The 27,329-nt window shown below is 47.0% G+C and overlaps 1 protein-coding gene and 1 long non-coding RNA gene across 6 annotated transcripts in view; one reads left to right on the top strand and one right to left on the bottom strand.

Annotated features, from left to right (window-relative positions):
- The window catches only part of LOC119446275 (protein kinase C iota type), a 40,519-nt gene extending 33,434 nt beyond the window's left edge, over nucleotides 1-7,085 (top strand). For all 5 annotated transcript variants that reach the window (XM_049664050.1, XM_037710662.2, XM_049664049.1 and 2 more), the window contains one exon: nucleotides 2,371-7,085. In XM_049664050.1, coding sequence (XP_049520007.1) covers nucleotides 2,371-2,458 — 88 coding nt within the window. In that variant the 3' untranslated portion in view covers nucleotides 2,459-7,085. The remainder of the gene's footprint in view (nucleotides 1-2,370) is intronic.
- LOC125944110 (uncharacterized) lies at nucleotides 376-13,936 on the bottom strand. Its single transcript, XR_007466133.1, has 2 exons — nucleotides 13,276-13,936; nucleotides 376-807 (listed from the first exon to the last, which is right to left on the bottom strand). It is a non-coding gene; the product is annotated as an uncharacterized LOC125944110 (long non-coding RNA).
- Nucleotides 13,937-27,329: the final 13,393 nt, after the last annotated feature.

The raw sequence follows: 27,329 nt of genomic DNA, 5'->3' as shown, positions 1-27,329 counted from the left end.
ACCTTTTATCTCTTGTGTGCCGTTATCTGTTTTGGCACAGTGTGTTGCTTGCGGCATGGCATGGGAGCCATCGGAGGTCATGTTGGATGCTTTCACTTTCCCTGCCCCGCTCATGGCTCTTGTTTCTGCCCACTGTTTTGTCAGGCAAGTGCTGCCACCTGGTTCGGTGCAGCAAAAACTGGGTCTTCCAACCCTAGCACCCAAAGCTTTAGTTGGACCACGTTCAGGCAGGCAGAGCATTCGCAGAAGATATGCACCCACTTATCTCCGAAGACCAGTTGCATCACACCTGGTGCACGTTTCTGGAGTTTCTGCATCTTTATTGTCTGTGGCCTTCTCACAGCCGAAGCAGTCCATTTTGCCTCAAGGAAATGCTGTATATCTTTATTGACTTCTATTCTGCACAACATCCCTTTTCCAACTTGAGGTAACCGAGCAGAAGTTATTTGTCTGTTTTTGTCCCCGAGTGCTGCAACAAACATTGTCACGCAGTCTCTTGGCCAAGAAGCCTAGCCAATCTGATTTTCGCACAAATGGTTGCGTCTGCTGTTCTTTGTTCTTGTTGAACTCCAGGCAGCACGAGCTCGGCCTTTGTCATTCCGTGTCCTTCCCGAAAGCACACCTGGGTTCATTGTCAACAAGTTCCTCAGCGGCTGTTCAGTGTCTGATGGGTACATGCAGATTGTCATCACTGCTTGCTTCAAAGGTCACCCTGCCCGTGGAACACAAAGTGCTTGTCTGCCTGGGAAGGCCACCCTCTTAGCATTGCTTACTCACTTCACTGTGCTGCAGCCTGGTTGCAGAGGGCTGTAAAGATAAGATTGACACAGGGTGCTGAATTAGGTATGTGTGTCAAGACTGGGGATCAAAACAAGTTGTTATCACCTCGACTTGGATGATAACGGACTGTAGCAATCCTCTCTATATGCAAAATGCAGAGAGGCAGTAATGGGTGAGAAGCGGGGATGTAGCAACCCATTTTGCTCTAGCTTTTCTTTTTCATTCTGTCGTAGAGCGTAATGTGTGCAGGGTATATAGCACTTGCACAACAATTACCAAAACTCGATCAGGAAAGAGAAAATGCAAGAAATGTACATTAGTTAAATGCCTTCGTAGTAATGATTCACAGTTTTTTGTTTTTAATTGCAAAACAGTAACACACCATGTAGGGCATTGCAAATGCACATCATGGTTACAGAAGTCAATTGCCACCTCTCACAGAAGAGCACACTACGAAATTCCACAGAATTTTTTGTTAGGAATCAAATACATCTTTCAGAGACATGGCACGACGATTTATGATTAGTCAAGTGGCTGTCGAATATCCCTTGACCTCCGCGCATGTTGCTGGACCTGCTTTTTGGGCCACCCATGGAGAGCACTCGCTGCTCCAAAGCACCAGAGGTTGAGATGACCGCTGCCCTACGACAGATGTTGTCACTCACAGAATTAGCTTTGAAAATTTAGACAAATGCTACACCTGTGTCCCCTATGTACTGAATACTCTCCCAGGATGCCAGACTGCACATAAACAGCATGCGTCGTAGCAAATAGGTGCCCTGCAAGATATACAAGACAGCGACTCTATCAGCGCCGTGTCACCTGCTTTTCGAGTGTCTGCACGACATGCAAGATAGTCGCTAGATAGCGAGCCAGATCAGGGCTAACTCGCACAAGTGCAGACTGTTGTCCGCTACCATAGATGGCTGGAATGCACTTGTTTCCTTAGCACTTGGAACACTACCGCCCGGCAGAACAGGTGTGTTGTTGGCCGCGGGCATTCCTTTGCAATGAGTGTTCGACAAGACAAGTGCTGTTCTTTTTTTTTTTTTTTTTTCTCACCAGATTAGCGCTTCTGACGGGTACTCATGTTCGTGTGCTTGCATGCATACACATTTACATAAAGAAGTAAGCAAGTATGGGATCATGTGATCATGTAGTTCGCACGGTTAGTTGTGAAAGAAAACAAGAGGACATATAGAACCAATGTTGGAGAGAAAACAGATCAGTAGCCATGTACAAATGTGTCTGCTGCTTTGCTAAAAATATGAAAATCGTACTGGTATGGGGATTTCTTGTGAAAGCTTTGATTTTCCAGTCACTTTTGCAGGCCGAATTGGTGTGTTTGTTCTGTGTGCGTACATGTGAGCTGCTAATGTTGTTGTTATGATTATTATGGTTCTATCTCTATACGTGAACCATTGCATGTTGCATAAGCAGCCCTCACATCATGATTCAGTAGGTAAAGGGAACATTATTTTTTTTCTTCATTTTCAGCCATGATGCTCGTAATCAGTCTTTTGTGATGTCACGGTTCTCCAAGTCCCCAGGCAGCATTTCCCTTATGTTACATTTGTTGCCTCTTTTCAGGAAAGTCATCTCGAAGATTGACCAGTCGGAGTTCGAGGGATTTGAGTACGTCAACCCGCTGCTGATGTCGCTGGAGGATTGTGTGTAGCTGTCCCTTGTATTATCTCACTCGTTCTTTGTTTCATTTCCGGCCCGTGTCTCGACGCATGGGTGGAGTCGAGGGCATCTTGGGCTCCTTTTCTCCACATTCCACGTGTGAGCTTCGGGGCCCGCAACACGGGCAGACCAAAATAGGGCCAAGCCAGCTCACTAAGCACTCCTGCTCATTTTTTGAGTGTCTGGTTTAAGGAAATTACCAAGCGGCGCGATTGTTCTCGAAAGGTGTTGGATCTTTGTGTCACTCTGTAACGAGTTGTACCATCGGTGTAACGAGCAGACACCGTGGCAGTTCTGTTTTGAGCACTTGACCACAGGATTGGGCTGGCTTGCCTTCTGTGGACCACACACCTCAAAGGAGGCCTTCTTTTTAATTAGTCCGCGATAGTTTCTCGTGCAGATATTACCGCGAGCGAGTGTCGGGGTGTGGCCGTGCAAGACTCTTGTGGCAGGCCTTTCTCGAGCTTGCTGGTACGCGTGCATTACGTGTTGTTGCCTTCATCTGCCGTCGCTGCTGGGTGGTGGAGAATTGTTCGTCGTAAAGCTTGGCGTGCTAGTACAGGTAGCACAGAACTGTATCTGACAAAGCCGTTGTTATTAAGTGAGAAGCAGTTCTTTTCCTACGATACTTAAGTGTGTGAAGCAGCCTTGTAGCATCATTTGAGCCAGAGTTCGTTACATTTTTCTCTTCTTTGTTTCACACTAGCAAGAGCAGCCCACAGGTTGTTTTTGGCAAGTTAGAAATGGTTTTTAATGTAGTTCCAGGTTACTCAACATGTGTAAGGACATGCAGAACGCATTTTTATTGTCTCAGTTTTTGTATTTTAGAGTCGCTGACATGCACCTGCCGCACTCGATGAAAGCAGCCGTCAAAGTGTGGGCAGTTAAGAGGCAGTAGTCCCTCCAGTGGAAAACGTCCTTTGTCAAGTAGCACCTTCCGTTGAGTTCGTGTGCACATATATATATAGAAGCATTGTGGTGTTGCTCCACAAGCCGCAGCATCCTTCTGGGGTCCTTTTTTTTTTTTTTTTTTCATCGTCAAGAGCCGAGTAGAGCCCCAGTGCTGCTGTGTTTATCATAGTATTAGGCGTCTTCTCTTCCTTATTGTCCTGACACGCCAGGGACCTACAAAAGAGTGCATTCCATCCATCACTGTCAGCAGTTGTGGTTCTCTCTTTTCTCCGTAGATGTAGTTCCGCAAAATTGGACCAGTGCTGCTAGCACCGCAGACTCTCTTCGAAGTCTTTAAGCCTGCTTTCCTGCATTGTAGTATGCCAACGTAATGGTGGTGACAGTTGCCTTGTGCAACTCACCTGCACAGTGAATGATGGTGGGTTTTCACGGGAGAAGCTGTGAAGTACGACTGCCCAGTGCTAGTATATATGTTCAGCGCTTGATCTTCACTTGCATGATGACCAGTGCCACCAGTATGTAGGCTAAGGTGTAACGTGTATCACTCTAACATAATTGCACCCTTCATGGTGTAATTTTTTCCCGCAATGCATAGTCGTCATTATTATTGAGGGAACAGTTTTTCCTCTGATGCTGCGTACCGCCACATAGTGTTACCAACAAAAAAGTTCCAAGCCTTAAAGCATGTAATGTGTGTACACTCTAAATGGTGCAACAAGCTTAACGACAAAGAAAGATGAAATTAACGACTAGGAAAAAGGCTCGTTGACTAGCTTCGTTCTATTTCCTGTACATTGAAATGGTGCTGAAGCAGCCACCAAGCAGCTTGTGCTCATTGTTAGTGGCAGATGACAGTGGTTTCCTGTCGTAGCTTCAATGTGGTGCCACTTTTCTAGGTTTTGTATGTTAAGGTGTTAGGGCCGTGGGTAGGAACTCTTGTCTGATCTAGTACAACTCCTTTTCCCATCGCGGGCAGTTTATGATGTTGTTCCCATCATCACTGTGGGCTAAAGAAAAGTAGGCGTAACTTAACGGAGCAAACAGCAGATGTTGCGAGACAGTTGTAATTTGCACTTCACTAACAGATACTTAAGATGTGATAGTAATGTAATGTGGCACCTCTATGGCCTTCTCTAGTTGTTAGTGACCTGATCTTACCACTTGTACTGAATTGGGGCATAGGCAGCCTAATGTTTACAATAACATGTCTTGACTGAAAGTTTGAATCTTACCAAATCGAGGGAGGATGGCATTTCTTCGTTCAGCAGTGAAGCAACACTAATGGGCTGCTTCGAAATGAGCGATGCATTTATAGAAAATGTTTACATTGAATGCTAGGCCATTCTTTAGGGCTTTCTAGAGAGACCGTCCCTGCCATCTGCACGTTGAACATGCTACGGTGTGACCCTTTCCAGCACTTCTTGTACCATATAGAATTTGTAGCAGAGAGCATCTCTTCCAAACAGGCGAGCATATAAGGCGGTTGCTTTTTATTTTATTTGCAGATTGTTGAGTTCTTGCTGTCTTATCTGGTTTTAACATCTTGAGAGCAGTTGTGTAAACAAGCATAGGCTCGAGTCAGCTTCAGGATCAAGCGAATTTTATCCTTATAAAATTAATATTCAGTATGTTTTACTTTGCAGCAGCAAGTGCTGTAACTGTGTCCTTCCTTCTTTCTCCGTTGCCCTTAGTAACGTTTCGCGTGCTCCGAATTTTGGTAAATTTTATTTTTTTACACATTCCTGCCACACATGTCACTTTTAGAGATGGCTTATGTGCAATGTAAAGTGTGTTGACATGTGATGTGGCCTTCTCAAAAGGACACTGCGCTTGTACATCTATGTACATCTCTGAACCAGTATGTGTAGATGTTCTTTATCACAGAGAGCGCCAAGTTCCCAGAAAGATAGTGACAGAATATGCATGAATGCCGTTCATTGACTAGATAGCTTAGATATTTCTGAACCAGGGAAAAAAGTGAACTCAAAAATTTGTGGCTGTCGTATTTTCCACGTGCTTGATGTGCATGGGTGCTGTTTGCTTTTGTTTCATTCATAGTTAAATTTTTAAAAAATTTGGTTCAGAATTTTTCACAATGTCCGCAGGAGGCAGGCATTGGACAGAGCCAGTGTGTAGCGTACAGCTATGCCTGTCCGTGCACTTTCAACTTCAGTGTATTTTTGCGAGAGCTGCTTGGTCTCACGAAAGTTGAACATGCAGGAACACTTAACAGATTCCAAAGTGATGCAGCGTGTTTAAAAAAATAATTGCGCTATTGTGATGACCTCTTGTTGAAGACTACTTGTTGAATGAATCCCTTCTTATCACTCGAGGCTAAAGTGTTTACCGCAAACATATGTACACAACAAAGCACGCTAAAGTTTTGTCAGCGTGTATTAGCCTTATTTTCTTTGTCAACCACAGAGTATTTATATGACTGTAATGCATTACATTGCTTTGTTTTTCTTTTTTTTATGATGGTGATTATTACTTGTCATTTGTTGCCGTTTGCTCATTATCATATTGCTTTGTTGTTTTCATGATTGTGATTTTGTATGCATATATAGCAGTTTGGCTAAGGTCACCAAACTGCAGTCATGCTGTTGCTCCACCATAGGCACTTTATTATTATTATTATTTTTATTTTATCTTTTAAATTTTCAGTTTATGCCAGCTCACTTTGAAACCATTTCATGACAGTACTCAATTGTGCTATTATTCCTGCTGCGTTTTTTTTTTTTTTAATCTCTGATTTACAAGTTGTGCTAATGTGCTTTTGTGACTCACTGCATGTATTGTTTTTAATAATCCACTGTGTTATTTGTAATTGTGAATTTGTTGTGCATACACGCTTTCGCTTGTCACAGTGGCTGCTTTTGTGGCGTGCATTGTGTTGTACAGGAGACTGAAGTTTCGCCACATTTTCGTAACCTTTATATATATATATATACATGTACGTATACATAATCAAACACGATTGTCAGAGAAATGTTGCCTCGGCACTTCGCGGAAAATAATATCTTCAGACGCTTGCGAAATGAATGCTTGTTAACCCTTGCTAACTTGGTCACTGTTGGCTATATATGGGTTAGCACTTGTACAGTTGACAAGAAACACATATAGAATATTTATTCTGCATCACATTCACAGTAGCAGTGCAGACTCACAGTACACAAATGGAGAGATAAAAAAAGATAACACATCTGTTGCAGCCACCACTAACTTTTATTGACAGGAATGAGTGCTATACGAACACATGCACGGCGGAATGTTACATTCTGACTAGCAATAAAAATTTTATTCTTTATCTAACCGTTCAAACACTTAATTAGTTATGCCGATTAAAAAAAATTGTGGCTTGTGTTTATGTAAAATCTTAAATGCTTGTCTGATACGTGTGTCGTTCAATCAAGCGATATGAAAAGCACAAGCAAGTTCTTGGTGTGCTGCTCACTTTTTGTTTTTAATGAAATTCTTGCTTTACATATCTATAGAAGTTTTCCCTCTGAATAAAGTTTCGAGTGCAGTGGCTGTGTTAGCTCTCTTAAATCCTCTATAGTCTACCATTTGTTTGCACTGCTATTGTGAATGCAATCAGCCACCAACTACCGAGCTGTCAAAACTACTGATCTAGCAGCACATTGTTGCAACATGCTGATTGCAATTGCAATCTGAACTTGTAGCTTGTTACTAAAACAAAACAAAAATACAGCAGCAAAAAAAAGACTGCTGTCAGTACTTTCTGTAAAGCTGCGTGTGCCCTGAATTTTGTTCCTTTAAAGAAAATCTGCAAGCATATGCCAGGCTGCCCCTTTACGACATTTAGATCTTGCGCCTTAAAGGGTGTAGTTCACAAGGTGTAACGTTGCACTGAAGGGTTTAACAACATTTAAGGTCTAGCAAAGGAAACTTGGTAAGGTTCATTGGATGTAGATTCACTATTTTTGTTGGAGGTAAAAATGATTGTTCCACCGAACACATGCGTGGATGGATCAAAGGGCATTTTACAAAACCCACAAATTGAACAGCCAAATGTGTCATTGCTTATGGTGATGAGTCTACTGTGGACATTCTGGAGTTGTATATTAGTCATGCTGGGCAGTGTAAGATGTACATGAGGGAAGATGTAAATTTTGTTAAAACTGATTATGACTCTCGTTAACGCCATAGGTGCACTAGTTACTACCTGTTCAACAGATGTTTGTCTACTGGGTTACATCTGTCGCCTTTCCTCAAGGCGGCAGGAGAAATTGTAGCAACTGGCTGAATGTACAGAAGTGAGGTGCATGCACGCACTATTCCTTGTACGCTGTCTCTTGCATGCCACATTACACATTAATTTTTCTGAAATGTCTTGTTTTTTGTGCATATGCGTGATATGGTAAATGAACCTCCGTCTGCACAACTTGCATTATCACGAAAATGTGGCGATTTTTAACTGAATTGTCTTTCTTTTTGGCCTTTGAGGACTCGCATCGCATGAGCACTGCCGTTCGGCGAATATGGAATCGCAGACATAGAGGCCTTTTCTTGTCCTTTATAACCCCTGTACAACCAGCATTTCTCATTTTTTGACAGATTTTGTGCACATGTTGTCTGTATACATACAGCATGTGGTGCGCTCGTCAAAGTGAGTACACACACGCACGACTGCGTGCATCTTCCACATAGACCGACGTCTCCTATCGCTTGAATATATAAAAGTGCTTTGTGGATGTAATCACTGTCGCAGTGGCAACCTGCCTGTCGATTATGCATATCTGTCGCCGTTTGCCGATCCAAGAAAATGTATTTACGCACCGTGGCATTTCACGGCATGTGCATGCTGACCCTGCCACTGTGTAGTTGTTACACTAATGCTCTGTAGCTGTACTCGCCATGAAATAAAGAGAAGAAAAGTATTGTACAGAGGTGATCATAGCAGTATGTGTGTTGTGTGTCTGATTTTTTGAACCATAGCAATAATAAAACTGCATAGTGAGCATATTATTACCGTACTTGCAACGGGAGTCTGTGAATTTTGTTCGAAAGACTGCTGCCCCCGAATTTTCTGGAATTCCCGCTACTTGTCATTCGTGCACATATTTAAACGTGGTGGCCATTGGCCAATTTCTTTGGGTGTCACGACCAAAAATGCCTCTGACAGAACCTAAATCTAGAAATCTCTTTATAATGATGGTAATCTGCAATGACATCCCCCTTGAATCGGGGTGGCGACAATTGTTTACGTAGCCTGTGCACGGCCGCTGGATTAAAAGAAAAAAGTTGCGGCCTGCCGCGTCGGGCAAGCTGCAATGGGAGGGAACGTGACAGCCGTAGTTTCATGGCCGTGGCCTGTGTGAGCTGCTTGTGTGTTGCCATATCGCAATCTAGCATTCTGCCTATCTATTCCGTCTCCTAAAGTTTCCGCCGTCTTGTCAGGGCAGCGGCACTATCTGGTGACAGACGATACACTCCTGAGCCGGTACCATGGCCTCCGAAATCGGAATTCGGAGGCCATGTTGACGCTGTGGACACCAAGATCGGGCTGCGCGAAGGTCGGTCCGCGCCACCCGATCCAGACGTCGTGCCGATGCAGAAGCTAGGCGTGATTACGCACTGATCGCTCGTTCAAAAAGATTTGGCAGACTGAAGTGTAGTTTACATCTACGTAATCCGAAGCATTATGCCAATGGTTGTGTAGCGATGATAGGTTGTAGCGTTTTTGTATTTATAAGGCAGAGTGTAATGGTGAGATACAAGACCGAAAGCAAGCAAACCCGATGGCAGATACCCTGTGACGCATAATTTTGGACTGCATTATTACCGGGATCCCTAGCCTGGCAAGGGAACAAGAATTCAGGGTCGCCAGTCAGCCTCTAGAGTCTCCAAAGGAGTATGTTTATCTAGGTCGATTACTCACAGGGGACCCTGATCATGAGAAAGAAATTTGCAGAATAAAATTGGGTTGGAGTGCATACGGCAGGCATTCCCAAATCCGGACTGGGAGCTTACCACTGTCATTGAAAAGAAAAGTGTACAATCATTGCATTCTACCGGTGCTAACATATGGGGCAGAAACTTGGAGGTTAACAAAGAAGCTCGAGAACAAGTTAAGGACCGCACAAAGAGCGATGGAAGGAAAAATCTTAGGACTAACGTTAAGAGACCAGAAGAGAGCGGTATGGATCAGAGAACAAACGGGGATAGCCGATGTTCTAGTTGACATTAAGCGGAAGAAATGGAGCTGGGCAGGCCATGTAATGCGTAGGATGGATAACCGGTGGACCATTAGGGATACAGAATGGATACCAAGAAAAGGGAAGCGCAGTCGAGGTCGGCAGAAAACCAGATGGGGTGATGAAGTTAGGAAATTTGCAGGCGCAAGACAGGGGTAATTGGAGATCGCAGGGAGAGGCCTTCGTCCAGCAGTGGACATAAAATATAGGCTGATGATGATTACCGGGATCGGTCCACGAAAACGGCGAGATAGGCTCGCCCGCCAAAAAAGTGGTTGAATTCGAATGCAGAATGCTACGCATGAAAAACACATTTTGATCGAGCGGCCGTGGCACACATAGAGTTTCTCACTATGTTATAGTGAGAAACTCTATGGTGGCACATTGAACGATGACCAATTGGGGGAGGCGGGGCGGCGGCAACATTTGTTAACACAAGAAGCATTCGTAAACACGCCCGCACATTCCAGGCCATTTATAAAAGATGTTGCGGCCAAATAATAAATTGCGGTGTCTAAATCGAGACAGCGAATTCGTAGGCTGCCCAAGGCGAGGCTGATAACCGTTGCGCTAAGTGACCTGTTACCATTCTGGACATTGTCAGATTCTGTAATGGCGGCATTTTGAGCCAATCAGAGGCGCCCAGCGGATTAGCTACGACACCTCTGATTGGTTCAAAAATGTTGTCATTACAGAATTTGACAATGTCCAGCATTGCCCCCTCCCCCATTCGTTCCTCCTCCTCCTTTGTTCATGAACTGGATCGTCTGCGCAACAACCGCGGTTCTCTAGCTGGCCCGAATCACGCGAAAGAGTCTACACATGCACCAGTCATTCTAACTGCAGACTGCGAGAGCTCTTGTCCCTTACAAAGCATTCTAACAAAACGATTATTCGGCAACGTTGAATGGGGAATTGTGGAATGCGAATAGAATATAGATGTAAGACTATTCGATTCGTATTCAAATATTCGCACCTTTTTTTTTTTTTTTCGGGCCTTTAGAATACGATATACAGTCGAAGCCGGATATATCGAATCTGAAAGGGATCACAAAAAAAAGTTCAATATATAGGTAATTAGATATATAAAATAAAACTTTTATACAGAAATTTCCAAGGAGCTTTACAGCTGTTCTATATAAACAATAATTCGTTATATGTGGGTTCGATATCTCCGGGTTCGACTGTAGTCTCAAGTTCCAGTCTTTAGCTCCATTAGAATACGATATAGTCTGTCCTTGCCAAAAGCCCGCGCAGCAGACGTCAAAATCCATGACGTCACGACGTGCTGATGCGGCAATTTCAAGACGGCGTCGCTACTCGTCTTTCGTTCTTGTTTCTTTTCTGGCTTGATAAGCCTCTTCTCACGGTAAGAGTGTGTTTTTGTATTTTTGTAGTTTTTTGTGTATTGGAAGAGGTTAAATTTACCAATACAGCCCAACTTATTTTTCTTTAGTGCCCCTTTCAAGTATAGGGACGTGCGAGTATACATTCGAACATCGTTATAACGATGTCACATCTGAAACAAAAATATAGCTTCGTTATATTCCGAAATTTGTTATAAACAGGTATCTGTTATATTGTTAGTACACCACCGGTCCATAATATTGGACCGGCGGCTTTCGGTCCAATATTGTGCCTTATTACGCCGTACAGTTGACGGTGTCAAACATACGGAAAGTATTGGGAAAATATTCGTGTTTACGAATAAACTGACCATCCGATTCGGTTTTCATCGTACCAAGTAGAAAAATATTATTCGATTCGTTATTTAAAAGTTTCAAATATGTTCGCACACACCTACTTTCAAATGAGTCAGTGGCACTCGCGGATCCAAAGGGGGGGGGGGGGGGGGGACCCTCAGCCACGCCCCCCCCCCCCCCCCCCTCCCTGAGAATGCCAGCACTTCAGCGCTCACAATATAACCATGCAGCGAGCCCCTCCCTTAATTTCTCCTTTCCTGGATGTTTTCATCAGGGCCCCCCATGGAGCGCCCTCAACCCGCCCTTGGTCAATAGCTGATTACTAATTAGCCATATACTTTTTTTTTAAGTTGGTGAGTACATTTCAGAATTTTCTCTCGCTTTTATTTGTGTATGTGCGCGGGGGAGGGTGGCAGAGGTCGTGAGGCACTGCCGCGACCGACAACCTGCGCTTTGTTTGAATGACGCCAGAAGGTGCGTTACCGCTCCATCAGTGGTTAACGCCCCGACCAGCTGCCACCTGCGCGGCGCGAATTAGCGCGCGCCAGCTGAGATGGCGTCTGGTAATGGGTGAAACTTGAGAATGTACCGACATTTTTTAAACGGCTCTGATGCGCAGCAAGATGATGCAAAGGAAACGAGGCGGCTGAGATCCGCAACGCAGAGAGCTTCTTTCTCCAACGCAATTAGCCGCTAAGATCGCTCAAAGCGTCGGCGATATCCGACAATTTTTGAGCGCAGCTTCTTTCTCCTGGGGTCTATGAGGCTTCTTTGCAAATCGGCGATATATATTGCACAATGCTTAAAAATTGAAACGCGAACAATTCCGAAACTATACAATTCCGATTCTGATTTTCAACAATTCCGGTTTTTCAGAGCGACTACACGTCGCACTTCGACGCGTGCACCGCAATAAATAAATAAACAAATAAATTATATATATATATATATATATATATATATATATATATATAGAGAGAGAGAGAGAGTGAATTCGGTGAGTTATCATTTCCTGATAAACAAAGTTCTATCGCATTCTAGACCAAGCTTTTCGATTCTTGCGGCTTCAATTGTTAATCTATTCATTTCATCTTTCTGTCTGACAGAAAAAAAAAAGGACGCGTTTTTTGCAATTCCGTCACAAAGCTCATTAGATAGGTTTTTAGTCGCAACCCTGCACTCCCTTCTATCAGCTACTGGGTTTTCCCAGCTTGTTTGGGTCCATTGCGGTTAACAATTAAGTCACCGTAACATTTTCATGTTCAGCAATCTTTTTTTCTTGCGTGAGAAATGCGTGTCATGACATATCATGTGCGCCATGACATGAATGACGCATACGTGCGCATATCGACATGAGCATCAATGACTCGCACGTTTGTCATGACATGTCATGCACGCATGTCTCGCCACTCATATCCTGATACATATCAGTTAAAGAGACGACCACGGCGCCATCACCTCATGTCATTCATGACAGTCGCGTCGTGGCATGCATCACATGCATGTCATTCATGTGATGCATGCCGATCATGTCATTTATGTCATAGATTTCCTGGCACATAACTTGTTAGAAAATGGACCTGACATATATGACATCATGTCATAAACCGGATGGCATGCCATGCATATATGTCATTCATGTCATAAATGAGATGACATTAATGGATTGAATGACAACATGAATTTCTTTAACTGGACATATTCTCGATATGCGTGTCATGACATGCATGTGCAGCATTAATTACATGTCATGCCATGCATGTCATAAAATAATTGGCATGAATGCATATCATGGTACGTCTATGTGAAACCATGCCATGATTATGATTCTTGTCATGACAAGCATGACAAGAAAGACATAAACCCAGGGCATGCATGCACGGCCATGGCATTATTACCATGACAAGAACTTATGCCGACCCAGTGGACCAAGCTGTCAACTAACGTGGGCTGCTCGTGTTCGTATATGCTCGTACCTGCGTTCGAGCCAGGTGGCATCCGTAAGATGCCGGCATCTCGGCAGTAGAACGAAGGGTGGTGGTTGCATCTGTTCAAACAGCGGTTGAAAAAGCAAGTTTCCCACGAGCGTTTGTTTCCAGCGCCGGACAGCAACGTGCCTCGTTCCTCCCGAAGCTCGTATCGGACTTTCACGGCCCTTCTCGTCGTTACTAGGCCGCTTAATCAAGCATCGAGGCCTGCATGCTCTTTTGCTGGTGCACATAGTGTGCGAGTACGACAACGCTGCGCCGAATTCGCAGCGTCATCACGGCCCGGCCACTTGTCCGAATGGTTATAAAAGTACACGGGCTTCCGGTTGTGCTACAGTATCGCCGTCGTCAGCCACTTGCGCCCTCCAGGTGAGACCACGTACTGCCGTCGGTGAGCATTTAGTTTCTGCATTTCTCACCCATCTCGCACACGGATCCATGCCACTCGTTCACATCAATTCGATCGTTCGTACAAACCATGCAATCGTTATTACCGTCGTACGTCTTGTTGCTGTCGTCGTGCACGCACACGCACTCTCTCGATCTAGTTCGCTGTAATCGCGTCCCACCCACGAATACTGGATTTGCGCTAACAATGCTGCATAGCCAGCTGCGTGCAAAATGCTTCTCATAACGTAGATTCCCACAATGCGTGGCATCAACTTATTTTTTTGTGATTATTATTATTTTCAATAAATCTCGACCGCTCAATCATTCCGCTTTTTCTACCCTACACCTGGGAGAGATAGACCGCTCCACCGCAAGAGCTGCGCCCTACTCTATGGCCACTGCTAGTGGCCCACATAAAACACGTCACTGTGTCCAGACCACGGGTCTAGACAGATGGACAAGAGTCTTGACAGTCGTTCAGAAATAGTGTCTCACTCTCTCGATCTCTTGCTGTGAGACCATATAATAATGAACCAGCTTTAGTGAGACGCGCGCATGAATGTGTTGCACGACGCTTGTTGCACGAAAGAGCAGCATCTTGTGAATAGCGCCGGGGGCGAGGAGAATCGTGGCGAAGAGACGCGTGCAAGTTATGCGTTGAAGATGTTGGCGGAAAGGCGGAGGCAAACGTCGAGACAAGCGTTGAATAAGGTCTAAGCAACGTAAAGCAACGTAAACTAAGACTATACTGATATTGTCTCATCTGAACGGGATGTTTCGTCGTCCGTCGACGAAACATCTTCCAAAATGTCTCATGAAACATTTTCACAGACGGACGACGGAATAACCATGGCAGTGCCACAGTATTAGCTTACACAGTTTTACGTTTCTTATATTTTTTCATTGGTAACACTGTTTAACCTAACACATGCATGCACGAGCCTGACGAAAACGTTAACAAAATTGTTGCAAGAACATTAGCGTAGCTTGCACTGGAGGCGCAATGCTAAAGAGACAGTGGACCTGATGGGCACCTAGCTAGTCCTGGCTTTTGGGCTAGGCTAAGCAATACCAAGTCATCCCCAGCATTTCCCGGAATTTATTTATTATTGATCGATTGGCTATTGATCGATTGGCTATCGCAAGGTATTGACCACGTATTTGGGCTAGGCTCAGCACTACCAAGTCATCCTCAGCATTTCCCGGAATTTTAAAATTATTTGTCGATTATCGATTAGCTATTGATTGGCTATCGATTGTCTATCGCAATGTATTGGCCACGTATTTGGGCTAGGCTAAGCACTACCAAGTCATTCCCAGCATTTTCCGGGATTTATTGATTATTGATCGATTAGTTATTGATTGACTACCGATTAGCTAGGCTCAGCTTCGCTAGTTCACAGGGGTATGCGCCATTGAGCTTGGGCCCTTTCTGCACTGCCGCCAGGATCGGCCCACATTTTCTGTTGACGACAGACAGATTACGCTCGGCATAAACAGCTCCGCTGTTAAAAAACAGATCACGTAGCGTTGATATACCAATACCATGTCTCTTCGCCCGTTGACAGGCTCGCAACCTCATCAATATAACCGGGAAGAGTCATTTGGTGCGAAGAATAATGATAAAAGATGAAACATGTGAAGCGCTCCCTCTTACGCAAGCGCCACTAGCGACTACCGCACCACTGGCGACTAGCACAGGAACACAAGACAGCACGCAAGTGAATCACTAGATCACACGGCTCTGAAATAAAGGAGCTCCAGCGTCTTCTGTACGCCGTTGTCAAGATAAGGCTGTCACGTGCCCTATACTCATATTACACGCCTTATTTTGTGCAAAATAGTGCTAAGGAAAATAAGTACGCGGAATATGGGTGTTCAAATTTACTTCTAAATTTTACCACAGACGGCACTGCAAAATGAAAAAGGCATATGGCTCGGCAGGCAGCCAAATTGACATCGAATGTTCCTTCGTGTTGTTCGTCACGTTTGCGTTTGATGTTGCTGGTGCTGTTGCGTGTCGGTTATTATTCGCATACTGCGTTATTTCGCGTCTGTGTGTGTCAAATAGAAGCTCGGAACAATTGGTGGAACTACTCAGCAAAGCAATGGATGCCTCACTGCCTGGTTCCGACGCTTGTTGCACGAAAGAACAGCATCTTGTGAGTAGCGCCGGGGGCGACGAGAATCGTGGCGAAGAGACGCATGCAAACGCCGAGTTATGTGTTGAAGATGTTGCCGGAAAGACAAAGGCAAGCATTGAAGGTGGTGGCGAAAAGACGCAAGCAAACGTCGAGACAAGTGTTGAAGCTCCAGCCGAAGAAGACAGCCGTCGGTCTGCGACTTCGGCACACTCAACATCCGAGCACTCGCGCTCGGACGACTATTCTTCGACTGACGAGGAAGATCTCCGTGCCGAAGATCATCTCCGACCCTCGCTCTGCATCGATGACGTCCGCGACCTCGACAAGGCAACTGGGGCCGTGAGGAAGCGTCCCGAGGTCCAGCAGCGGGCTCAGCAGACACCCAAGTTCGAGACCATCTACGAGATGACCCGTAAGTTCGTCCACCACTTCACGACATTGCACGTGGAACGCGAGTGCGACTCCGCCGGCGTCTACGTTTGCGTCGCCTGCAGTTTGGCCCAACGAGAGCTCGCCAAAATTCGGGAGGCAATAAGGAAAGATCGAGAGGGCCGCGTCGTGGCGCTCAACAACCTGACCTTCATGAAACTCCTAGTTCAGCTCTGTAACCTCGACTCACCTGATGTGCCTCGCATTTGCACCGTTAGCTCGCCAGAACTGCAGAAGTACTACAAGACCTCATTCCACGAGCTCGTTGGCACCGTGACTGTGCTGGAAGATGAGCTTAGCGAGAAGTTGTGGGAACGCTTCCTCGGCGTCGCTGCGAAGAACATCAAAACGGTGAGCTACGCTGTCCAGCTCAAGGGTACCCGCACTACCGATCGCAACGACTATGATGGCGTCGACGCCTTTCTTAAACAGGCAACAAAACGTAGTCAGCCCAAAGCCGAGTCGGATGCGGATCCACCCATCGAGAGCGACTCGTTGATCGTAGCGGACTGCCTGGATGCTCGACACATGATAGTCTATGACAGCTTGAAAGCCAAAGAAGACGCAACCGCCATGGATATTCTGATGGCCCAGTGCCACCAATCCTCGCTGAATCGTGAACCCCGACGAGAACCTCCCAACGTTGGCGACGTCGTTGGCCTAGTCCTGTCCAGCAACTGCCTACAAAGGGTGCTTGTCGTGAAAGTGATCGAGGACGTCGCCGTGGTGTGGTCCATCGATCACGGCCGCTTCCATAACGTTCACTGGGGCAACCTGATCAACGTCGTGCCGTCCATGAGGAGCTTGCCGCCGGCTCTTGCCCTTGCTGTCCTCCAGGACGTCGATGCCGTGCCGTTCGTGAAGCTCTTGCGCGAGTGCGCCAAGTTCTTTCGAGTCGTCACTAATCACAACACTCAGGAGGACAGCTTTCATACCTCCATGGTGACAAAGGTGACGGCGTTCGGAATGATCGATGTCCTCGCCGACCTGCTCCACTGCCCCGACTACGTCACAAGGATGACCGCCGTCAAGTGCTTGATCCAGATGTGCTGCCGGCAGAAGGGCCGCCAGGCCGTTGCCAAGGCGGCCTGCGTCCCCAAAGCTCTCTTGTGTCTCGACGACCTCGCGCGTCGTCATTTCCAGGACGACAGCGTTGCCATGGTGACGGAAGAAAAGCGAGCCTTGCTCAACCTCCTGCAGGCCATGTTCTTTCGTAACGATCATCTGCGTCTCGAGTGCGCCGACACGGATGTCGTTGCGATCATCAGTGAAAGTCCACAAGAGCCTGCCTCCTACCGGCACCGTTTACCGTGACGTCGAGCGTTGCCTCCGCGCCATCTTGGGTCCCGTCCAGGAGCGCCGTTGCCAGCCGCAGCCGGCGTACTGTAACAGGGAGCCGTCTGTCGGTTATCGTCAGGGCCCGGGGTCAAGCTCGGGCGCGTACCGTCGCCAGCCTCCTGCGTACAACAGGGAGTCCGAACCCTCGGCTCAACCTAGGTTGGTTGCCATGACGCCCGAGAAGCTCAAGGACACGACTGATTCGAGCTGCTACCCAACGAGCGAGGCGCTGCAGTCGGCGGCAGCGGTGGAGGCTAGTCGTCCAATCCCGACGCAGATCCCCAAGCCGATGGCCAACGTGCCGCCTTCATCGGCAATCACGGGTGGGGGCGCGGCCGGCGCGCCGCCTGGCGGTCGCTTCTACATACGCGGCATGCTGGTGCCCCTGCGTTCGGACGAGACGCACGAGGTGCGGCCCCTCGGAAGCATGAAGCAGGTGTCGGCGCGCATCCTGGCCAACGTTGCCTGCTCGTTCCTGAACACGTGGAAACCGTGCTCCATCTACTACGGCATCAGCCCGGAAGGCTTCGTGCGCGGCGTCATGCTGAACCAGGAGGAGCGTGACAGCCTCCGGCGCGGCATCGATTTCATGGCGGGCAACCTGCGGCCGCACCTGACATCCACGAGCTTCGGCGTCGAGTTCGTGCCGGTGCTGCGTCACGCGGCGGACAAGCCAGAAGAGGCGCATCACTACGTGGTCGAGGTGTGGGTGCGCGGCGTGAACCGCATGGTGTACACGACTTCGGACGGAGACTGCTACCTCCGCGACGGCGACATGACGTACCGGGCCCGCACGCACGAAGTCCGCGCGTGGATCGTCCGCGTGGAAGAGGAGTACTACCTGCAGGCGAAGAACAGCGCCGCCCAGGAAGGGGCTCCGGCAGCGGCGGAAGATGCGCCCCGCCCCTGGGACGACTGTCGTGGCCTGAACAGCGAACGCAGATACGACTCGGCCCTTTGTCGCTTCTAGTTTTTCGTCTAAGTCGGCGTCCCAGCGTTTTCACCCAGTTATCGTGGTCAGTTTGAATGGGCCTACCTATTATACCTTAGTTCTGGCAAGTACCATTCGCCCTCCACAGTGTGTGAAACTTACATGACACAATAAAGGCAGTTCACAGAATTGAGGCTCAGTGTTCTTGAGCGTGCGTGCGATTGTTTCGGCAACACATTGCTTGTGACGATGACTAATTGATGGAACAGTTTAGTATTCAGTAATTACCTGATTGATGAACAGCATTAGCATACGTTATTGTAAGATATGGCCAGAACGCAGAGCATTCACATGAGCCTAAAATCTTGTATCTTGAGCCATTTTCGAGAACTACGTCCTTTTGAAATGTGCGGCGGAAAATACATCGGGCCCGGCGTGGTGGAGTGATGGCTATGGTGTTGCGATACTAAGCCCGAGGGCGCTGGATCGAATTCCGGCCGCAGTGGCCGCATTTCGATTATTTTTTTGCTGTTCTCTTAAAGCGTCGACTACGTTCCCTTAGTACCTCGCTTTCGTCAACGTCGTCGCATAACGAATATATACGATTTGGCGAAACTAAAATTCTATCCCGTCAGTGCATCACGCTGCAATTGTCACTTGCATGCGGAGGAACTCGCTGCATCATCTCGGCTTTGTGAATTCGCGCGAAGCGCCGTCACTGATAAATAAAAGCCTGACGTGCGCGCACGCATTGTAGTGAAAGGTAACTTATCTAATGGGGTTCCGCAACATCCCCTCTTCAAGCCATTCTTTATAGATTACAGTCTTGGTCGACTCTACTAAACACCTTTCAGATAACAGACAAACTGCAATCTTTGGGCCGTGATGGCACGCGCGAACTATGGGAGCTTATCGAAATGAGTGCTTTGAGGGAAGAAAATGATAAGGAATGATTGCTCAAAGTTCTTATATTAGGGAAGGGGAATCCCCCTCCACGGTCACAGTAATTAAAGGTTTTGCTGATTTTTGCTGAGAAGCTTCTTTACGGCCACAGCTGATAAGATGACCGCACGAAACCACACAAAATGTTTAGCCTGTTCGTGTTCACGCACTACCGTTTACAGACTACCGGTACAGCAGAGACTATAGGACGGCAAGCAGCACCACAGGTGGCAAAACCTGGTGGCAGTTTGCTTAAAAGGCCCCTCACCAGGTCCCATTTCAAATTTTGGTTATACACTGGAAATTGTGAAACGTCGCCTAGGGATCGCTTTACCAAAGTAATTTTTCAGATCGGTTTATTGTTGGAGAAAATCGAAGAAATTGATTGCCCTGTTACTATGCCGCCGGGAGGCGAGCGCGACTGCCAAAATAGACACTCTCTCCTTCTGCCCCGAGTAGCGTCCGCAAATGACGTCCCTTCCTCTAAACACGAAACACCTTGAATGCGTTGGCATTCTTAGGGTACTTCACACACCGGGGGCCAACTATCCATCCATGTTTCCATGTATGTTTGTACGTATCTATGTATCTACGTTTGTATCTAACCGGTTTCCCGTCTACCCGTGTCCCTGGATAGTCCATGATCGAATGGATATAGCGCACCGCGGGCTGCTGTGCTGAGGGGACAGGGTTCGAAACCAACCGTCCGACCAACGTATGTGGCTGAGTATGTGGCAATGTGTACATGATGTGGCGCTCTTCGACGAACCTTTTTCACGCCGACTTGGAGCACGATCGGTATGTGCAAATCGGTCTGTGCTGGTCTTCGATGAACGTCTCTGATGTCAACTTGGGTCACTGGGCATGCGCCAAGTATAGGTGCGTGCCACTCTACAATGACAAAAAAATACGATCATTTAAATTTATCCGATGCTGAGCGGAATCGAACCCCCATGACAAGGGTTCAAGGACGGCAACCCGACGTTAGCGTCTTTCACGCTAACGCTTCAGCGAGCGGCTCCATGAATGCACTGGGTTATGTGCGGCTCTTCAATGAACCTCTCGCAAACTTGGGTCACTGTGTATGCGCGCCACTGGGTGTGCGGCAAGCGAGGGTACGATTCTAAGCGTTCGCACGCAACAGCGCGCCACGCTTCTAGTCTCAGAGGCCACGCGTGGACTCATCGGCAGTTCCACTAGATGGCGTAGCGTGTCCAGAAAGAAGCGCGAGAGAGGAACGCGGCTGCCGCATGACGCGTTTCTCAGCGTTCGCAGGCACCGGCGCGCCGCGCAGGCTTCCCTGCGCCGCCCCTAGATGGCGCTGAGCGTTCTTAGCGAAGCGCGAAAGAGGATTCCCGCTGCAGTAAACGCCTCAAACATAACTCGTTTCGACGGTGCCAATGTGTGCACGTTGTGTCGCTATATTAATTGATTTAATGATAAGTGCATTAGCGCTTATCAGTCATCGATAGATGGGTTCTGCCGGATTTTTCAGGGTGGTCTGCAATTTTCCCATTGACACTTTCGCTCTGAACATAAAATTTAATGAAGTTGATTCATTAGTAATAATTATGTAATTAGACGAAATGCAAGGAATAGTCTGACTTCCTCCAAGCGGCGGCAAACAACTTTACCTTGGTTGTGTCCAGCTACGTGTCATCGTATTTTTAAAATTTGGCGCAAGTTACGTGGACACATGGTATACTGCGTGAGAAACTGCTAGTCTTACTTACTGCACTCAGTACGGCGGTAGCTTCGTAGCTATTGCATCACTTTTTCGCATTTTTTGGAACCAGTGTTGATAACTTTGCAAGAAAGTCGCCATAATTAGGGATTTTTTAGTCACATTGACAACAACGTCGTCGTTTCGGAGTCCTAACGACATTTTCAGTCACCTTTTTGGTGACGTAGATAACCAGTAAGTAGCCTTGGTAAGGTTTCTCAAGAAAATTTGGTGAAGTTCGATGCCTCGCCCCCATTTTATCACAAGCAAAGTATTTCACCTCCATTTGTTGCTCTTTCTGAAGGCATACCGAAGTGCTTATCGGTGAGCGGTCTGATGGGCATCAAAGCTGATTTTCTAGGGAGAACATAGTGTTCAGATATCATATCGTTTTAGAAAATCGGGAATTTCCCCTTTGATCCGCCGCCACACGAGGTAATTGCAGTAGTTTAAAAATAGTAATGAATACGGTTAGGCACAATTAAAAAAATTAAAACACAATAACAAGAAAAGAGCATTCCGAGCAAGTCGCCGCATCATCATCATCATCATCATCACTAAGCGACATTTCGACAAAAAAGGGAGTATTTTGGGCCGCGACCCAGTGGCGCACCGACCGGGGGGGTTTCGGGGGTTGTAACCCCCCCCCCCCCCCCCCCTGAGGCCGACTTAACCCCCCTCCTTTGTTTAACCCCTTTTCTTTCTTTGCGCATTTGAGTACTGCAACTAAGATGTAAGACGCGCAATCGTCTGCACACTCACAAAAAGCGCATTTATTGACAATTTCCCGTGAAGAAATTGAAATTAGTGCTATTTAGATGGTATTGGCAAACTGTCAACCCCCCCCCCCCCCCCCCCCCCCCGGCAGAGATCCTGGGTACGCTACTGCCGCGACCTGACGGCATTAATTGTCCTCCCCAAAAAAGTTACCAACACTGCTTGCAGTTGCCGTATTTTTGTTTTGTCTGCACCACGGCGCAGATAAAAGAAATGATGACGCAACAATCACGTAGACACCGGGACTTTGGCTTACAGTCAAGCAGAGCATGGTTCCAGCTTGGGGACGCATTCTGCAATGAGTAGTAGTATACGAATAAAAGCAACTCCGGATCTCCGGGTGCAGGGGCAGCAACGGCATGCAAGCCGGCCACGTGCGTTTACTGACAGCTGCGCAACCACCGAGCGCTGCAGCTCCTTGTTTGGTCAGCGATGGGGCACGAGGAACAATCCTAGAATGCCGGACGGAAATGGACGCGTGGCGTATAGCTGATAAGACAAGGACGGGCGGCAGGACGAGCCCTGCGTGGCTGCAGCGTTGTCGCAACGGACGACCTTTGGCGTCTGCGACAGCGTATATACGTGCGCGCTGGGAGCGCCGTTGCGCCGTTCGGTTTAAAGTCCCCTAATATGCCGGGTGTTTCAGCGAACACTTTCAAAATCTTTAAAAGGTTGCCTGTGTAGCAGATAGCACAATTCTAGTTCATGAGCTGGTCTATACTCGAAGAGGCTGACACTACTTGGACAAAAAATTGAAATGCATAATCGACTGATTAACAAAAAAACCACTAATTAAGTTTTTAAATAATTACCTCACGGCCCATATTGAAATTTACAAATTCTAGCCGTGGAGTTCGCAAGGCGGATTCCCACTTGAAACGAATTCTCAGGATGGCACCAGTTTCGAGATAACTAATTCCCGAACTTCGCGGAGATATGCATTGGCATTCCAGATACTTTCTTAACGAAACGTCGTTTTATGCATTTAAGCGCAAGATTAGCTGAAACGCCAATGCATTTCTCCGCAAAGTTCGGGAATTAGTTATCTCGAAACTGGTGTCGTCCTGAGAATTCGTTCCAAGCGGATCCACCTTGCGAACTCCGCGGCTAGAATTTGTAAATTGCAATGCGGGCCGTAAAGTAATTAGTTAAGAACTTAATTAGTGATTGTTTGTTAATCAGTCGACTATGCATTTCAATTTTTTGCCCAAGTAGTGTCAGCCTCTTCGAGTATAGACCAGCTCATGAACTAGAACTTGCGCTAGCTGCTACACAGGCGACCTTTTAAAATTTTTGAACGTCTCCTCAGAACCTAAATAAAGTTCTCTGTCTGTCTGTCTGTTCGCTGAAACACCCGGTATATTAGGGGGCTTTAAACCGAACGGCGCAACGGCGCTCCCAGCGCGCACGTATATATGCGCGACAACGCTGTCGCAGACGCCAAAGGTCGTCCGTTTCGACAACGCTGCAGCCACGCAGGGCTGGTCCTGCCGCCCGTCCTTGCCTTATCAGCTATACGCCACGCGTCCATTTCCGTCCGGCATTCTAGGATTGTGCTATCTGCCACAAGCAACCTTTACCAATTTTTGAAAGTGTTCGCTGAAATACCCTGTATAGAGGGGTTTTTGTTCACTTATACACGCAGTGTCATCGCTCTGTGGAGTAATTACGGGTTCCGTCAATTGTTTTCGGCGGCGGTGGAAAACTTTCTTTATACCTTATTGTGGGAAACCCTCGTTCGACTTGTTGGCAGGGTTGGTATATAGGGTTGTGTGGTGACGGATTAACAGCACAGATAAGGACGTGATGGACTTGGAAAGAAATGGACGTTGCAAGCTCTGACGAGTGCGGTAAACCGCTGACGTGCGTACACTTACTAGACATGTGATATGGCGTGAGTATCTAAACGCTAGGTGTAATATTTGCATTTTTTATTGGTTGTTGGGGGAATAGAGTAAGGGGGGTGGATTATCCCGGTAACGCTGACACAGCTCATTGTTGTAGTTGACGCTAAAATGCACGCCTGTGCTCTGCAACGCTGTCTGTGGTTTGTAGTCAGCTTTCCTGTAGTTCATTTTCTTTTCGGATTTGTTTCGATTTGATTATGGGAGATCACTGGGATTAACTCGTCTAAATCACTTGTGTGCGGCTGGATACTGCGCTTGTAACGTCCACTTCTTACCAGCCCACGTCCAATTCTTCGGGCTGTTTATCCTTTAGCCCGAATAGTCAGCTATGGTTGACAGAAAGGGCGAAGACGGCGGGTATATAGAACCAACGGTGGTGGTGGTGGTGGAGGAGGAAAATTGCTGCTGACAGCAGTAACTGCCTATCTCAGTGTGCCGATCGAAAAAAAAAAAAAGTGTCCACAGTTCACTTGCGGATTGACTTCCTCCAGAGAGTTTGTCACCTGGTCCCGCACACCGGCACAGTTAAGTCACGTATAGTGGAGCCAGGGTAGTGAGCCAAGACTGCACAAGAGCTAGTGATACCGACTATGATGACGATGATAAAATGTATTTATTGAGGGATGGCTCGAAGGCCTATTATGTGGAATAGGAAGGGGATTGGGGAGGAGTATTCAGAGCCGTCCTAGAAGCTGGGCGTCCTTGGCGAGTCCAGAATGGCCCTGTCGGAATCCGCTGATCCAGCTGCCGGCCTAATCCACTTCTCGTAGGACGACACTCGCACCGCCCTCGGGTGGCGGTCCTGCTGCTTAGCGTAGTGTAGCGATGGCACTCCCAAAACAAGTGGGCTGCGGATGGTCGCGTGGCCACGCCGCAGTCAGGGCACCTGTACGGCTCCTGGGGTGCTTCTTGGTCCTCAGAGGCTGTCGAGGGGCCAGGTTCCTGCGACGGAAAGAAGTCATGAGAAGGGAAAGGTAGGGCGTCTCTCCCGGCGTGGCCGGTACTGCCGCCACTGCTCTAGCACGTCCGGTGTGAGGACGAAGCCGGAATGGTGCCTATGCAGCAGCACCTGCCCCGACCTGGGAATAGACCCGCGGGAAGTGGGTTTGGGTCTGGCGGGGCACTCGCACGGAGTTCCTTGTTGCGTCGGTTGGCTGCTGCTCTCAGAGCTCTGTCTGGGTCATGCGGTGGTCCTTTTGTCGTGCTAGTTGTGCTGGTGCTGAGGGTCTCTGAAGGATCCCGGGAGATGACGCGGTTGGAAAGAAGGGCGCGCGCCGCCTCACGGGCTCTCTCATTTCCCTCGATGCCCTGATGACCAGGGAGCGAATGAACTGTTGCAGTGACCCCACGGGCCTCCGCACGCCTGAAGGCCTGCTTGCCTATAGGAGTACTTCTGATGAGGCTATGTGGCGAGACTTGCAAGCATACAGCGCATATTGGGAGTCAGTGTATATATCCATGTGTTTTGCCTGCGTGCTGCTTGAGACCCGGTCTACTGCCCAGCCTATCGCCCGGAGTTCCAAGTTCCGTTGGGTCGTCGGCATCAGCACTTATGAAGGTCGAAATACCGACTATAAGAAGGAAAACACAGACTGGCCCGTTAGTGGGTGCTGTGTACAGTAGCCGACTTTACGAAGGTATAATCAGTTTAGTCCTAACTGAACTGGCACGAAATTTCCCAAGACTGTTCATTTTTCGTGAAGAGGCGAAGAAAATCAATTAGCTCAGCTATAGCACTTCGTACAATTAATCCTACACTGCCATTTTCGTGTGAAAAAAAAAAGCTGCTTTCTTACCAGGAAGGAGATACAAGTACGAAAGCTTTTCACGCAGCGATCACCTTCAAATCGTCGTGAAGTGTACGTAGCATAAGAACAATGAATGCGTGGAAATCGTTGTTTCAAATACTTCACTGTTGTATATTTCAGACCGGGGAAAAAGCGTTGTAATGAAAGAGAGGGGTAAGTAAGATTATTACGAGTAAGGAAGAAACAACTGTAATGTACTAGAAGACATCCTTGGCTTTAAGATTATCCGAGATAGGCAGATACGGTTTCAACTTTGTATAGTACAGTGCGTTACATGTGTCACTGAAAAAAAAAAAAAAGAAGTTCTTGATATACGCGCGCGGTAACAACTCGTTCAGCATTTGATGCTTTATATATATACTTTAGTTTATACGCATAATGCGAAAAACAATTTATTAGTTGATTCTGGGAGAAAAGAAATTGTACAATTAGCGTGTTAACCGAAGAAACACGGAATGTTCCTGCCGTCCTCCCTTGCAGTTGTTGAGAAATCCGTCCCTGATGTCAGCTTGAGACGATGTGGTCAGTCGCAACGCGCTCTTGACTTCTCGCATTGCACCATCCTTAAAACGAAAAAAAAAGAAAGAAAATAAAAAAACTACAACAATTTCACCGTAGCGGAGATTGTGTCGCAACGCATTTAGCACAAAAAAAAAAAAAAAAAAAAAACTAAGCGAAACGCAATCGGTCACTGAAACAAAACCTCAGCGCGTTTTGGTTCCAATCGGAGTCACCAGCTGTCGCCACCATCGCTGCTGCTCGTATCTACGCTTTCCTGTGCACTGCTCTTCGTTTACGCTGCTAAGCTAAAGCTATCTCATTCCATAAGGATATGTGTTCCATCCACAACAGCACCTCATTGCAGAGTAAATGGTTTACAAATTTCAGAAACTATGTGTTTAATGCATTGAACATCGCGGTAACCTTCGCACACGCGCACACATTCTTCTTCTCTCAAACACGCGCAAAATGTGCGCGCACGGTCTCACGAATACGTACTTTCTAAGAAATGATTGAAGCGGGCTTCTTCTCACAAATAGTCTTATTGCGGAGAAGCCATCTTCGACAAACGCCTGTACAGCGCGATAGCTGCACGTGCTACTCGTACACCGTAAACACTGTCTACACGCATGCATTTTCTTTTTCTCAAACACACAAACACCCTGCAACGCACGCACACGCGCCTAACATGCGCGCATAAGCGCACAAAAATACATCGGAATAAATTAGTTAAGTGGGCTTCTCCTCAGAAGGACTCATGTTGTGGAGAAGGAAGCTTCGTCAATCGCTTTTTACGTTCCGCCCCTCTTCCTTTATTATTTATTTATTCATTTGATTTATTTACAATACTGCGGTCACATCGCACCAACCAGGCGGGATTTGTACATGATAAATACAAACATAGAAGCACAGGCTATACAGATGTAATCCAACTCGGAAGCACACATCATAAGTAAAAAAAAAAAAAAAAGAAGAGCGAGAGAGGTAAATGAAAACACGCCGCATTAAAACACTGAAAGGCCACAAGCTTTTAATAGTCAGCAACGCTTTTCGGGGGTGGCCAAATGAATGAAAATTTAGTTTTGCAACAATACCACCGTATAAACTAGTTTAGTGTTGCACTTTAGTGTTATGCATGGTAACGATACTTTC

This window comes from Dermacentor silvarum, chromosome 3, assembly GCF_013339745.2.
Source record: "Dermacentor silvarum isolate Dsil-2018 chromosome 3, BIME_Dsil_1.4, whole genome shotgun sequence".
Classification (NCBI taxonomy): domain Eukaryota; kingdom Metazoa; phylum Arthropoda; class Arachnida; order Ixodida; family Ixodidae; genus Dermacentor; species Dermacentor silvarum.
This window is presented reverse-complemented; position numbering and strand designations above follow the sequence as displayed.